The sequence below is a fragment of the Misgurnus anguillicaudatus genome, chromosome 19 (assembly GCF_027580225.2).
Source record: "Misgurnus anguillicaudatus chromosome 19, ASM2758022v2, whole genome shotgun sequence".
NCBI classification, from domain to species: Eukaryota; Metazoa; Chordata; class Actinopteri; order Cypriniformes; family Cobitidae; genus Misgurnus; species Misgurnus anguillicaudatus.
In genome coordinates this window covers 49,892,161-49,908,086 of record NC_073355.2, presented here as the reverse complement: position 1 = coordinate 49,908,086, position 15,926 = coordinate 49,892,161, and the positions used below count along the sequence as shown (strand labels likewise).

General features: G+C 38.2%; 3 protein-coding genes and 1 pseudogene across 5 annotated transcripts in view; all 4 read right to left on the bottom strand.

Annotated features, from left to right (window-relative positions):
• Positions 1-764, bottom strand: part of LOC129422743 (uncharacterized) — a 177,576-nt gene extending 176,812 nt beyond the window's left edge. The window contains exon 1 of the mRNA XM_073856589.1: positions 556-764. Coding sequence (XP_073712690.1) covers positions 556-643 — 88 coding nt within the window. The 5' untranslated portion in view covers positions 644-764. The remainder of the gene's footprint in view (positions 1-555) is intronic.
• LOC141350776 (uncharacterized) overlaps positions 1-15,926 on the bottom strand; it is a 381,966-nt pseudogene that overhangs the window by 55,092 nt on the left and 310,948 nt on the right.
• Positions 1-15,926, bottom strand: part of LOC129422537 (uncharacterized) — a 681,876-nt gene that overhangs the window by 656,552 nt on the left and 9,398 nt on the right. The window contains exon 4 of one of the 3 annotated variants that reach the window (XM_073856560.1): positions 8,173-14,635. The exons of the other annotated variants lie outside the window; for them this stretch is intronic. Coding sequence (XP_073712661.1) covers positions 13,359-14,635 — 1,277 coding nt within the window. The 3' untranslated portion in view covers positions 8,173-13,358. Of the gene's footprint in view, positions 1-8,172; positions 14,636-15,926 lie in introns of those variants that run through there. 3 annotated transcript variants of the gene reach the window in all.
• LOC129422767 (uncharacterized) lies at positions 2,105-6,103 on the bottom strand. Its single transcript, XM_073856594.1, has one exon. It carries the CDS (start codon positions 6,072-6,074, stop codon positions 4,977-4,979), a length of 1,098 nt encoding a protein of 365 aa, XP_073712695.1. The 5' UTR covers positions 6,075-6,103; the 3' UTR covers positions 2,105-4,976.

The following is a 15,926-nucleotide window of genomic DNA, read 5'->3' as shown; positions in this document are numbered from 1 at the left end:
GCTAGACAGGTAGGCTAGTGCTTCATGTCCCTCTCTGCGACCTATAGTTTTCAAAATGGCGGCACGACATGGAAACCTTCATGAACGTACCCATGTATATACTCATGTTTATGACTTCTTCCTATGTATATATAAATAAGAAATTCTTTGCTTACGATGAGAAGTCAGATCATTGGCAGAGTTAATTTTACACCAAAAGGACACATTTATGAATGAAGAAATTTATTTTAGCTATTAAACTACTTAAAATACGACACAATGTCCCTTTAACTACTATTTTTGGGTAAAAGAACATTTTCTCCATATTAATGACGTGAACACAACTTGAGGTTTAACTGTAGTAGAGCATTACATGGAGATCACAGTCATTCAATCCACTGAAGGTTGCTTTGTATAAAACCCTGATGTTTCAATCTAATTCTACTGAATCTATTATAGATGCAGAAAGTTATCATCTCATGGATTTTAGTTTATCCCCCCCCCCCTCTATTTCTCAATGTTTTTATGATTATTCCTCAACCATCAATAATAAAGATTGAAAAAATAGACACTAACCTATTTGTTCCTCAGTATCTTCTTCCTTTATTCTGCATGGTTGTGGATCTGTCATCTTCTCAAGCTCCTCTTTCACCGGCACCAACATTATGTCATGAAGATTTCAGTTGTCACACATGGAGTGATTTCTCTGTGTGTTTGACTCCAGCATTTATTGGTGGATTGTTGTAGGAGGAGCTTCACTGAAGATCTTGATCACTTTCAATCTATGGGTGTGAATAAGAAATGAAAGAAGAGACATTAAAACATTTAATGTCAGTAAAACATTCACATCTGTTTCAGACTTTTTAATGTTTCACTTCAAATGTTTTCTTAAGCATTAATTACAAAATCTGAATCTATGTTTGGTGTAGACCTGGGAGATTTTCCTTTTTTAATTAATTTGAATAAACATTTTCATTTTATTTAAATCGCGCGATCAAGGTTTTTAATAAAAGTTAATAATCGCATGTCAAAGTGAAATGATTCAGACATCATCTGATTATTACAGCAGGGTTTCCTGCATTGAATGAATCAGGACCCACCCAGATTACAAAAACATTATATTATTTATTTTATTTGATCTGTAGATGCTGTGGGATAAATTGAGAGCACCAGTTTCTATCTCCCTCCCACTTTTAAGCTCTCTGTTGCTCAGTTTTATTCTTCAAAAGCAACAGATAAAAATACAGATGAAAACATGACCTAAACCTCACATAATACTTTTACTTGAATTATCGCTCCATGTGAAACATGTCTGCGCTGGCTGCACAAAGTGTGCTCAGCCTGAAGTCATTAAAGCAGGAAGTTGAGGGCTGTAATCCAAAGGCGAATTCTGTTCAACAGAACTTTGAGCTTTATCATTTTACAGGTTTTATTTATGCTATTATAGCAACATTACACACTAAGGGGCCAGTCACACCAAAAGCGCTTTAAACTCTTGCAAACGCAAGCGCGACGCACTGCCTTTTTAAAAAAAAGAGCAGTGCGGCGCGGCTTTTCATATTGCTAAGCAACCACCGAGTCAGCTGTCTTGTCAATCAAATATTGAAGCGTGAGCGCTCTTTTGCTGTTAACTGTCATATTAGCAGAAACTTTAAAAAGAGGACGCTTGCTCTGACCTTGTTTAAGGGTGAGAGGTGCACAAACACGCAGGAGAGAGTGAGCGAGTGGAGTCCGGTTCTTCAAAGCAACTGTAAACTTCCCTCACCACAACGTAAGGCCTGCCCTCTCCCCTCATTCGATTGGACAATGGAAGACGCGAATGACGTCAGGCGCTTCTCCGCTCTCAGGGCTCCTTCAAAAACGCGTGCGCGGCAGGCGGCAGAAAACCGCAAGGCGCTCGGCGCGCATAAACAGCGCGCAAACGCGCCCTGCCCATAGAATATCATTCAAAAAAGGCGCCTGCAACTGCCATAAACGCTTTTGGTGTGACTGGGCCCTAAGTACACACATAATTAATGACGCCTTTATTCTCCCACGGTCACATGACATACACTTAACATGGCTCCTTGTCAGGTAGACAACGCTGAGGGGTAAGGGAAGAGCAGGAAGACTCAGTACAACTTGGTCGTGGAATAAGGGTGACCCAGGGTAATTTATTGAAGCGAAAATATCTTCAGTGTTAAGTTCAATACAACAAAGTTATCAAAAAAACAATAAAAAAAGAAAAAACAAACAAAGTGCTGATAGCAGCAAAACCTCACCGGTGCTACATTGTAGCTAGCAACACACTATTCAGGCCTCATGTGTCTCTCAGCATACTACCTAACCATAACACTAGCCCCACAGAGTACTATCAAAAGGCTTTTATAAGCATAATGCGCGCCAAACCTAATTGGACAAGTCCACCAGAAAAGGGATAGCTAAACCAGCAATACACAGAATGTTTCTCCCTTCCCTATAATTATGGTGCACAACATTAAAATAAAACAAGCAATAAACATTTGTCCATCATATATACATTACTTCAGATTCTTTCATTTAGAAACACAAATGCAAAATAAACATCATTATTATGAAATTGCATTAAATCTTGATGTTTTGAGATGATGAGATTTTTATTTATCCAAGATTTAATCACGGTCTTGTTACCTAAAACAATTTTGAGACATGTTAGTAACTCCTAATAACTGATAGCTGGGATTGAAAACATTTTTACAGAGCGGGGTAAGTTGTCACCAAGTTTTACAATTAAGCCTCAGGTATACAATGATAATGAAATAAAAGTAATGTAAATACTATTCAATAATAACTGTTAATACTATTTCAGAGGAAATAGCTCCCTTTAAATAACTCTATCTACAGTGAGGAAAATCTGTATTTGAACACCCTGCTATTTTGCAAGTTCTCCCACTTAGAAATTATGGAGGAATCTGAAATTGTCATCGTAGGTGCATGTCCACTGTGAGAGACATAATCTAAAAAAAATCTAAAAATCACAATGTATATTTTTTTAATTTATTTGTATGATACAGCTGCAAATAAGTATTTAAACACCTGTCTGTCAGCTAGAATTCTGACCCTCAAAGACCTGTTAGTCTGCCTTTAAAATGTCCACCTCCACTCCATTTATTATTCTAAATTAGATGCACCTGTTTGAGGTCATTAGCTGCATAAAGACACCTGTCCACCCCATACAATCTGTAAGAATCCAACTGCTAACATGACCAAGACCAAAGAGCTGTCCAAAGACACTACAGACAAAATTGTACACCTCCACAAGGCTGGAAAGGGCTATGGGGAAATTGCCAGGCAAGCAGCTTGGTGAAAAAAGGTCCACTGTAGGATTAATCATTAGAAAATGAAAGAAGCTAAACATGACTGTCAATCTCCCTCGAACTGGGGCTCCATGCAAGATCTCACCTCATGGGGTCTCAATCATCCTAAGAAAGGTGGGAAATCAGCCCAGAACTACACGGGAGGAGCTGGTCAATGACCTGAAAAGAGCTGGGACCACCGTTTACAAGGTTACTGTTGGTAATACACTAAGACATCATGGTTTGAAATCATGCATGGCATGGAAGGTTCCCCTGCTTAAACCAGCACATGTCCAGGCCCGTCTTAAGTTTGCCAATGACCATTTGGATGATCCTGAGGAGACATGGGAGAAAGTCATGTGGTCAGATGAGACCAAAATATAACTTTTTGGTCATAATTCCAGTAAACGTATTTGGAGGAAGAAGAATGTTGAGTACCATCCCAAGAACACCATCCCTACTGTGAAGCATGGGGGTGGTAGCATCATTCTTTGGGGTTTTTTTTCTGCACATGGGACAGGGCAACTGCATTGTATTAAGGAGAGGATGACCGGGGCCATGTATTGCGAGATTTTGGGGAACAACCTCCTTCCCTCAGTTAGAGCATTGAAGATGGGTCGAGGCTGGGTCTGTAAGAAGCATATCAAAGTGCTGGCGTGGCCTAGCCAGTTTCCAGACCTTACCCAATAGAGAATTTTTGGAGGGAGCTCAAACTCTGTGTATCTCAGCGACAGGCCAGAAACCTGACTGATCTAGAGAAGATCTGTGTGGAGGAGTGGGCCAAAATCCCTCCTGCAGTGTGTGCAAACCTGGTAAGAAACTACAGGAAACGTTTCACCTCTGTAATTGTAAACTAAGGCTACTGTACCAAATATTAACATTGATTTTCTCAGGTGTTCAAATACTTATTTGCAGCTGTATCATACAAAAAAAAGTGTTAAATTATACATTGTGATTTGTGGATTTTTTTTAATTATGTCTCACAGTGGACATGCTAAGTGGGAGAACTTGCAAAATAGCAGCGTGTTCAAATACTTATTTTTTCTCACTGTATATCCAAAGTGAATATTTCATGTTTGCACATTAGACACTGAAGGGCAGAGCAGCTGCACTGAGCTAGCGGCACATTTTAGAAGGACTTGACAAAATAAGGCTGCTCTCGGCAGTGTACTCGGCGCTGACCGCCTGCTGATCACCTTTATCTCAAATATTCAAAATCTTTTAATATAGGCACCATCTTTACTAACTGATCACAGATTTAAAGATTTATTCATATCTATATCCCGTCTAAATGGCTACATTTTATGACACAGAAAGAGCAATAATTCAAGTATTTTGCAGGTTTTAAGCTTCATTGCCGCTAACGCAAAATGCATTCTGGGAAACTTGGCCGTCATACCTCCACACGTCACCTCCTGATGCATTCTCGATAAAATGAGCAGATCAAGAACACATCCGGGCATGTTATTTGAACTTGGCATGATGCAAAGTTGGAATTGGAACAGTACTTGGGCCGTGACTGATGGCGTTTTAAAAGTCTACAAGAACACAAGTACAGACATCTTGGGAATTTGTACACATGTAGACTTTTATTAAGGATCCCCCAGACAGTTTTATTAATAAGACCTCAGCTGATTTATAAACTTTGTTGTCAAATCCACACTGTTGACACATGAATGATTTCTATCGAGTGTGGATTCTCATGTGTTTGTTAAGGGCACCCTTTATTGTAAAACTCTTTCCACAGTGTTGACAAGTGAATGGTTTCTCTCCAGTGTGAACTTTCATGTGTCTCTTAAGGTTTTTTTCACTTATATAACTTTTTTCACACTGAAGACATATATAAGGTTTATCTCCAGTGTGACTTCTCATGTGAGTCTCAAGTCCAAGTTTATCTCTGAAACTCTTTTCACACTGAAGACATGCGTGAGGTTTCTTTTCGCTGTGAATCATCATGTGTCTCTTAAGGTCACGCTTCATACTGAAACACTTTCCACACTGAAGACATGCGTGAAGTTTCTCTCCTTTGTGAATTTTCATGTGTGTTATCAGGTTACTTTTGCATCTGAAACATTTTTCATACTCATGGCATCTGTAAGGTTTCTCTCCAGTGTGAATTCTTGCATGTATTTTAAGGTTACTTTCATCAGAGAAACTCTTTCCACAGTGATGACAAATGTAAGGTTTCTCTCCTGTGTGAGACCTCATGTGTATCTTAAGTTCAACTGCAGTTACAAAACTCTTTCCACACTCTTGGCACACAAATGGTTTCTCTCCTGTGTGAATCCTCACGTGTACCTTAAGGTTACTTTCAGAAGTGAAACTCTTTCTACACAGATGACAAGTGTAAGGTTTCTCTCCAGTGTGAATCCTCGCGTGTCCTTTAAGGTTACCTGCAGTTGTAAAACTCTTTCCACACTGTTGACATGTGTAAGGTTTCTCTCCAGTGTGAATCCTCATGTGTACCTTAAGGTTACTTGCAGTTGTAAAACTCTTTCCACACTGATGGCATGGGTGTCTTTTCTTTCCGGTGTGAAGCCTCATGTGTGTTTTCAGGTTAACTTTTCTTCCGAAACTCTTTCCACACTGTTGACATGTGAAAGGTTTCTCCTCACTGTGAGTCCTCTTGTGATCTTCAGGGCGTTCATCTTCACTGAAACTATTTTCACACTTTATGTCTTCTGTCTTCAGAGTTTCTTTCTGTGAAACATTATGATTTATTTTTACAATCTGATGTTTCTCATCCACTTCAGCTTGACTCTCCTCTTTCACTTCCATCATATCTAAAATGAAGACAGTAAATAGTTCATATTGATAAACCAGAGTGACAAAAAACATTTGAGATTGTCATGTATTCATGTTATTTTTAATGTAAAGTACATTATGTCATTTCTATTGTCAATTTCTGCTCTTGTACTTTAACTCTTGTGCTGTGTTCAAAACCCTATAACACTTGTGTTTCCAATATCACCAAACATTGGATTCTATCTTTTTGTCAACTTGTTTCCTTTCAGTTAGGACTGGTTTGACATTCCTTTTTTGAATCAATTCAATTCAATTCAATTCAAATCAATTCAATTCAATGAAGTAATTAATCATAGGCCTAATTAATCTGAGCTTATGCACCTCGATATTTTAGTAAAAACAGCATTATCTGTGAAAAATTTTGGCAATATTAGATCAAATATGACAAACATTTACAGTGTTGATCACCATGGGTGTTGTTAGGCCATTTTTAGGAGGCTTTAGCCACATTACTAAAACAAATATTTAGAAAATATTAATGTTGCAAATTTTACATAATGATTTTTTATCGTAGGCAGGAAGGTGGTGCATAGTAGGGCTGCAGGCAGCTATCGATTATTTTAGTAATCAAGTATTCTACAGATTTTCCATCGATTAATTGAGTAAAAATAACATTTCTTTAATAAAGAACAATCCTCAATGTACATGAGCAAATAATACTTAAAATGAACTAATTTGTTTCATTCTTTTAAAGGCACTAAAGAGGATGTTTGTTTAATACATTTTTGCAATACTACTTGAAACTGTCTTTACTAAATGATAAAAGAAAGACTATTTATTAGGTGCACTGAAAGTCATAATATTAATAAACGTCGTCTGTGCAAAAAGTAGGGCCTTAAAAACATCAGCCAATCATTTACGCAATCATCGCGTCAACGATTGGCCCTCTTGTGAGAGACGTGCACGCTCCAGTAACGTTACACGAGCGCATAGCATAGCGCATAAAACTCCGTCTTTAGTTTCGGTATGTTTTCATCGTCGCTCCTGCTTTCCTCCTCAAATTTTCACTATGGAAGAGAAGAAACCCGAAGGAGAACGTAAAAAAGAAAGACTTTTTAAGTCGCTTAGAAGAGAAAATTGTCAGAATAACATAATCTAACCAGAGTCATTATTGGAGAAACATTTCAACACTGGAGAGCAATGAAGGAACAGAGAGGTGTGACCAGTCTGCTACATGCTAGTTGAAATGGGAGTAGCGTCAACTGATCTAACTTTACGTCTTATGTGTTTATTATCATATCTTTTCACATAATGAATCCACTGACGCGACACAGCATATGCCGGTGGTAAACAAACACTCGTGTTAAAATACTCGTGCACTAGTTTTGGAAGGCGTTCCCTAGAAATGAGCTGTGAAGGAGGGATGCTGTTCTTACGCATGCGCTTATTTAAAAAACTCAGTAACGGTCTTTGGATTCTCAGTCGGCGGAAACATCCTCTTTTGCGCCTTTAAGCAATAAACAACCCCATAAAAAAGCTGGAAAGTCCTTATGGATTAAATCCTTTCATGCAGTAACTAAATTAAATCTATTGTCATATTTTAAAATGATCACACAAAAGCCTGAAGTAACGTTAGAAATGATAGCCTAGTGATCAGTGCTTTAAATAGTGCATTCAGCGACCCAGGTTCAATCCCCACCAATGCTCATGTGTGTGTAAATGTAACTTAAATTTAAACGTTTTCTATTTGGGGGTAATTTTCAAAAGCAACAAGTTGAGTGGACAAAAAAGTAACAGGTGAAAAAAAACATAAATATATTGTTCATAAGAAGTTTTAGATTTAAATGTATGCTATTCACTGGCAACAGTTTGTTCAAAGTTAAATGAACATTAAACATTGACAAATCTTTGTTTTTACAGAATAAAACTATAAAATAACAGCCTCATGCAAAGCATTTTGAGAACCAGAAATCCTCTTCAACCCTTTTTCTGTTGTTTCCTTCATATTTTGGTTCCCAGAATGCCTTGCATGAGGCTGCCACTTTACAATTCCATTCCGTAAATACAAAGACGTGTCAATGCTCAATGCTCATTTAACTTTGAACAAACTGTTGCCAGTAAATAACATACATTTAAATCTACAGTAAGTTACTGGCGAACAGCTGACAGTATACAGATCCTAACTGTGTTTAGATTTTCGGCATCGGACCCTCTCAGATCCACTGCGGATGCCATTTCGTTGCATTAGCAGCCAGCATCGTATTGAATGAGGTCAAAAAGCCCAAGTGTGTGTTTGGCATCAAGCATTGTTATGATCGTGGCTAGTTGTTAATATCCCTAGACTGTACACTCCGCTTTTCAAGTTCAAATCCTTCCATGTTAATCTACTAACTCTCCTGACTCCTTTGAATGGCGAATAAGTATGATTCGTCAGATCACCTGTCAATCAAGCTCCCTGCGAAGGGTCAATTGTATTAAACGACGGGTTAGAGGGGGATGCATCTTAGTCTAAAGAAGGGGGTCATTTGGGTTATAGCGGTTAAAGCACATTCACTGTTGTCTTGCTGTTAATTTTAAATAGCGTGTTAAACCAAAAAGGTGCTGTTTTAAATCAATTACTGCATCCACAACAACAACAAATTTGACCTGCCTTAAAATGGTTAACACATGTGGTTTTGCATAATTTCCAATTAAATGTTAACATTAATTTAATCAATTTGTTAAATTGATAAAACAGAAAAGTAATAGGGAAAACATGTTTAATCACTGTAGTGCTTAAATGATTTCTTACAGGGTAGAAAAAAAACTTTTCCACATTATTCTGAAAGTTAGAGGGGTGTGAGGGGCCTCCAAAATAAATGTTGCCTAGGGCCTCCAAATATCTAGAACCGGCCCTGACCTCACATAATACTTTTACCTGAATTATAGCTGCATGTGAAACATGTCTGCACTGATAGTGAGCTCAGCCTGAATGAAATGATATGGCCAGAGGAAACAAAAGAGAAAATATATCTAAATACTGACAAAATCACTGACAAAAATCTTATAAAATTTGAAATAGGTTTGCTAAGGGGCGAAACATTTCTGGTAAATTTCCAGAAATTCTCCATGGGAACTTAATCTGGGGAATTTTTTTATATTCTCCAAGTTAGAAACTTAACAGGAATTTACGGGATTTTTTTGGAAATTTGGCTAAATGAATATAAACTGTGTCATATACAAACATAAATAAACATATTGTTTGGTTATAAGCAGACATGCATGCAAGGTAATGCAGATGTTAAAAATTACGTCTTGATTTATTTAAAAGTCCCGTCCTCTCTGTGTTTTTGAAGCTTTGATTGTGTTTACAGTGCACCATATAACGTGTTCAAAAACGCGTTATTTTTCACACAACTTCTCTCTATACCGCTATTTTCAGTGTCGTAAAAACAGGCTGATGTCTTCCTTGTTCTAAGAAGTCCCTCCTTCAGAAATACGATGAGAGTTCAGATTTTTTAGGTTGTTTAGTGTGTTGTGATTCGATAGCAGCTTAGCTTGCAGTTAGCTTAGTTGGTGACTGACACATTCCTGTGGGCGGAGTTTAGTCCAAAAACTGACATCATTTAAGCAGGAAGTTGAGGGCTGTAGTCCAAACCGGCCGTTTGCTGTAGGCTTTGAAAGCTGAATTCTGTTAAACAAAAATAATCGCCTGGCAGTGAACTTTGAGATTTATCATTTTACAGGTATTATTTATGCTATTATAGCAACATTACACACTAAGTAGGGTTTAAAAAATGGGATCGGAAAGAACGTGACCTTTAATTGTAAGTAGAACTTTATTTGATTTTGTAGTGGCACAATAATAGTAGGAAGCAATAAAATTGTGACACCGACACGTCAATCATCCTTGCAGTTTATTCTTCATCCATTTGAAGATTGTTTCAATATAGTAGAGAATAACAGTGAAGTACTGCATCTGAATGAATATACAATTACACAATGATTGTAAGATTATGTGGTCAACCAAAAAAAGATGTGCTCCTGCCCTTAGCCCATGTTTCCAAAGCTACACACAGGTATTTTAACCCTACATAATTAATGACGCCTTTATCCTCCCACGGTCACATGACATACACTTAACATGGCTCCTACAGACAGATTCTTTCATTAAGAAACACAAACGCATAATAAACATCATTATTATGAAATTGCATTAAATCTTGATGTTTTAAACAAAATTATGCTGCAAGATTTTTATTTATCCAAGTTTTAATCACGGTCTTGTTACCCAAAACAATTTTGAGACATGTTAGTAACTCCTAATAACTGATAGCTGGGATTGAAAACATTTTTACACAGCAGGGTTAGTTGTCACACAGTTTTACAATTAAGCCTCAGGTATACAATGATAATGAAATAAAAACAATGTAAATACTATTCAATAATAATAACTGTTAATACAATATCAGAGGAAATAACTCTTATCTACAGTGAGGAAAATAAGTATTTGAACACCCTGCTATTTTGCAAGTTCTTCCACTTAGAAATCGTGGAGGGGTCTAAAATTGTCATCGTAGGTGCATGTCCACTGTGAGAGACATAATCTAAAAAATTCAAAAATCACAATGTATAATTTTTTTATTTGTGTGATACAGCTGCAAATAAATATTTGAACACCTGTCTGTCAGCTAGAATTCTGCCCCTCAAAGACCTGTTAGTCTGCCTTTAAAATGTCCACCTCCACTCCATTTATTATCCTAAATTAGATGCACCTGTTTGAGGTCGTTAGCTGCATAAAGACACCTGTCCACCCCATACAATCTGTAAGAATCCAACTGCTAACATGGCCAAGACCAAAGAGCTGTCCAAAGACACTAGAGACAAAATTGTACACCTCTACGGCTACGGGGCAATTACCAAGCAGCTTGGTGAAAAAAGGTCCACTGTTGGAGCAATCATTTGAAAATGGAAGAAGCTAAACATGACTGTCAATCTCCCTCGGACTGGGGCTCCACACAAGATCTCACCTCGTGGTAGGGGTGGGCGGAATGACCAAAAATCTATTTCACGGAATGAGTCATTTTATTTCACTGAACGGAATATTTCACGGTATACATGTTTTTCAGTTTATATTGTTTTTTGATGATAAAAATGTACAGAAATACACCACTCACTATAGCTTTTTACTAAATGCTCACCATAGTTTTAAAATATGAGCAATTTAAAGTTAATAATGTTAAAGTGAAAATGCCCAGAAGATAACAACAGATAAGTCTTGATTTGACAGAATCTTGTTTTTAATTGAGTTATTAATTTTATAGACTATTGAAGCTATAGTATGGCTTCATTGTATTTTGTATTTATGCATACATTACATTAAACATATGCCATATGTAAAATGAACATGTATAAATATATGCAAAAACCTAGAGATAGATACAGATTTGTATAAGCAAATGGCACGTCAAACTACATTGCTCCAGCAGCACACGTGTCACTGATATAAACGCGAGTTTTGTCTTAGCTTGCTTAAAGTTCAGAAAACTTTACAACTATTAGCATTATGTGCGAGAAGAACTCTTTATTTGGCGTCACAGCTCCTTGCGCTTCCCGAGAGAGACCTCTGCACGCGAGAGACCAGCCGGCGGGTGCTTGAGGAGAGAGAGAGAGAGAGAGAGAGAGAGAGAGCGAGCAAGACAAGAGTCTCGCTGCGTGACCCGCGGTGGATTAACTGCCACTTATTATAAAAATTACACAAATAACTCATTCATTTTTTTATAAGTGAACTATTTTACATGGTTCTCCATCACAGTCAGTCTAACATGCTGGAGGGCAGAGATAGCCACGCCAACTTATTTGCATTTGTGGAATAGACGTAATAGAAAAATCTGTTACGTCTGACATTTTATTCCGCGGCAACGGAATATACCGTCATACCGCCCAGCCCTACCTCGTGGGGTCTTAATGATCCTAAGAAAGGTGGGAAATCAGCCCAGAACTACACGGGAGAAGCTGGTCAATGACCTGAAAAGAGCTGGGACCACCGCTTCCAAGGTTACTGTTGGTAATACACTAAGACGTCATGGTTTGAAATCATGCATGGCACGGAAGGTTCCCCTGCTTAAACCAGCACATGTCCAGGCCCGTCTTAAGTTTGCCAATGACCATTTGGATGATCCTGAGGAGTCATGTGAGAAAGTCATGTGGTCAGATGAGACCAAAATATAACTTTTTGGTCATAATTCCAGTAAACGTATTTGGAGGAAGAAGAATGATGAGTACCATCCCAAGAACACCATCCCTACTGTGAAGCATGGGGGTGGTAGCATCATTCTTTGGGGGTGTTTTTCTACACATGGGACAAGCGACTGCACTGTATTAAGGAGAGGACGACCGGGGCCATGTATTGCGAGATTTTGGGGAACAACCTCCTTCCCTCATTTAGAGCATTGAAAATGGGTCAAGGCTGGGTCTTCCAACATGACAATGACCCGAAGCACACAGCCAGGATAACCAAGGAGTGGCTCTGTAAGAAGCATATCAAAGTGCTGGCGTAGCCTAGCCAGTCTCCAGACCTAAACCCAATAAAGAATCTTTGGAGGGAGCTCAAACTCCGTGTTTCTCAGCGACAGACCAGAAACCTGACTGATCTATAGAAGATCTGTGTGGAGGAGTGGCCAAAATCCCTCCTGCAGTGTGTGCAAACCTGGTGAAAAACTACAGGAAACGTTTGATCATCAGACACTGAAGGGCAGAGCAGCTGCACTGAGCTAGCGGCACATTTTAGAAGGACTTGACAAAATAAGGCTGCCCTCGGCAGTGTACACAGCGCTGACCGCCTGCTGATCACCTTGATCTCAAATATTCAAAATCTTTTAATATATAGGCACTATCTTTACTAACTGACGACAGATTTAAAGATTTATTCATATCTATATCCCGACTAAACGGCTACATTTAATGACACAGAAAGAGTAATATTTCAAATCTTTTGCAGGTTTTAAGCTACATTACCCTTGATGCAAAATGCATTCTGGGAAACTTGGCCGTCATTAGTCCACACACGTCACCTCCTGATGCATCCTCGATAAAATAAGCTGATCAAGAACACATCCAGGGATGTTATTTGAACTTGGCACGATGCAAAGTTGGAATTGAAGCAGTACTTGGGCCGTGACTGATGGCGTTTTACAAGTCTACAAGAACACAAGTACAGACATCTTGGGCATTTGTGCGCATGTAGACTTTTAGTAAGGATCCTACGCACAGTTTTATTAAGACCTCAGCTGATTTCTAATCTTTGTTGTCATATCCACACTGTTGACACATGAATGATTTCTATCGAGTGTGGATTCTCATGTGTGTGTTAAGAGTACCCTTTACTGTAAAACTCTTTCCACAGTGTTGACAAGTGAACGGTTTTCCTTCAGTGTGAACTTTCATGTGTGTCTTAAGAGTTTTTTCACTTATATAACTTTTTTCACACTGAAGACATATGTAAGGTTTCACTCCAGTGTGTCTTCTCATGTGAATCTCAAGATCACACTTATCTCTGAAACTCTTTTCACACTGAGAACATGCGTGAGGTTTCTTTTCACTGTGAATCATCATGTGTCTCTTAAGGTGACTCTCCAAACTGAAACACTTTCCACACTGAAGACACGTGTGAAGTTTCTCTGCTTTGTGAATTTTCATGTGTGTTATCAGGCTACTTCTTGTTCTGAAACATTTTTCACACTCATGGCATCTGTAAGGTTTTTCTCCAGTGTGAATTCTTGCATGTATTTTAAGGTAACTTTTAGCAAAGTAACTCATTCCACATTGATGACAAGTGTAAGGTTTCTCTCCGGTGTGAATTCTTGCATGTACCTTAAGGTTACTTTCATCAGAGAAACTCTTTCCACATTGTTGACAAGTGTAAGGTTTCTCTCCGGTGTGACTTCTCAAATGTGTCTTAAGTTCACCTGCAGTTTTAAAACTCTTTTCACAGTGATGGCACAGATGTGGTTTCTCTCCAGTGTGAGACCGCATGTGTATCTTAAGTTCACCTGCAGTTTTAAAACTCTTTGCACAGTAATGGCACACAAATGGTTTCTCTCCTGTGTGAATCTTTGCATGTATCTTAAGGTTACTTTCAAAAGAGAAACTCTTTCCACATTGATGACAAGTGTAAGGTTTCTCTCCTGTGTGAATTCTTGCATGTATTTTAAGGTAACGTTCAACAGAGAAACTCTTTCCACATTGATGACAAGCGTAAGGTTTCTCTCCAGTGTGAATCCTCGCGTGTATCTTAAGGTTACCTGCAGTTGTAAAACTCTTTCCACACTGATGGCACACGTGTCGTTTCTCTCCAGTGTGAATCATCATGTGTGCATTAAGATTCTCTTTTCTTCTGAAACTCTTTCCACACTGTTGACATGTTAAAGGTTTCTCCTCACTATGAGTCCTCTTGTGATCTTCAGGGCGTTCATCTTCTCTGAAACTATTTTCACACTTTATGTCTTCTGTCTTTAGAGTTTCTTTCTGTGAAACATTATGGTTTATTTTTACAATCTGATGTTTCTCATCCACTTCATTAAGTTCAAGTCGATGATCCGTGTTTATTCCAATCATATCTAAAATAAAGACAGTAAATAGTTCATATTGATAAACCAGATTGACAAAACACATTTGAGATGTCATGTATTCATGTTATTTTGAATGTGAAGTACATTATGTCATTTCTAGAGCTGCAACTAACGACTATTTCTTCTGTCGACTAATCTAGCGATTATTTTTCCGATTAGTCGACTACTCTTACGACTATTTTTTTTATTAATATAGTGTTCTTTTTTGATTAGCTGTTTAATCTGTTGGATAATCTGTTTTTCTACTCTCTGTCTGATCTGACAGTCATTGTTTGTTTTATTGTATTTTAACACAACTGAATGCTATTTTCACATATTATCTGTTCTGTTGCAGACATAAAGACTATTAAAATAATGACTAAACATGACCCAATAACCTTGTTTTTAATCCAACCAGCTGTTACTTTAACTACTAAGTTACTAAAATCTTAATTTATAAACACGACATCGCAGACAATTTAAAAATTGCCATTACACAGAGTTACTACAGAAGCCATGCGCGGGCATAGGAGAGAGAGAGCTCGCGCACAAGCACACAGAGAACCAGTGTGTGTGGGAACACTGCTAACCTCTCATGATAAACTCGAATCAGTCGTCTTCTCTGTCAGTAACATCTGACGTTTACGTGAAAATGCAAGTATACAGAGGGATCCGCATGGAAAACACAGCCAACTTTTAATTCTTTCACTCAGTGTCATGTATGAGAGGCGCTGTCGAGGGGCTTCACGCAGAGAGAGAGAGAGAAAGAGCGCGCGCACAAGAGGCACACCGAGCGCTCACAACAATACATGAAGCAGTTTTAAATGAAAAAAAAATGTAAATGTTGCGGCCATTGTTGATTTTGTGGTGCACACAAACAAATCAATGTATGGGAAACACTGCCAGGAGCAGAAGCTACCATTACGCGAGATGAATGTAAACAGCGTGACGCGTCATTGCAGCACTAGTCATTTCTATTGTCAATTTCTGTTCTTGTAGTTTAACTCTTGTGCTGTGTTCAAAACCCTATAACACTTCTGATGTTTCCAATTAGGGCTGTGACGGTTATTATATAATAATAACCAGGGGTTAAATTGGGATTGGTTAGGTGGGGGGGGGCTCTGCAGGGAGGGTACTTTAAGGGGTAACATGTTTAATACTGATGACAGCAAAGCTACTGGTGTGTTTTAATGACATTCTGGACCTCTGATAGGATTTGATAAGTTTCAACTTTAAATCTGTGCCAGAGATTGACCACAAATATTTTATAAGGAGTGTCTGAATTTTAAATTATGCAAAT

Bases quoted from the DNA above. Each gene is read 5' to 3' on its own strand.
- LOC129422767 (XM_073856594.1), bottom strand. From the start codon at position 6,074: ATGATGGAAGTGAAAGAGGAGAGTCAAGCTGAAGTGGATGAGAAACAT.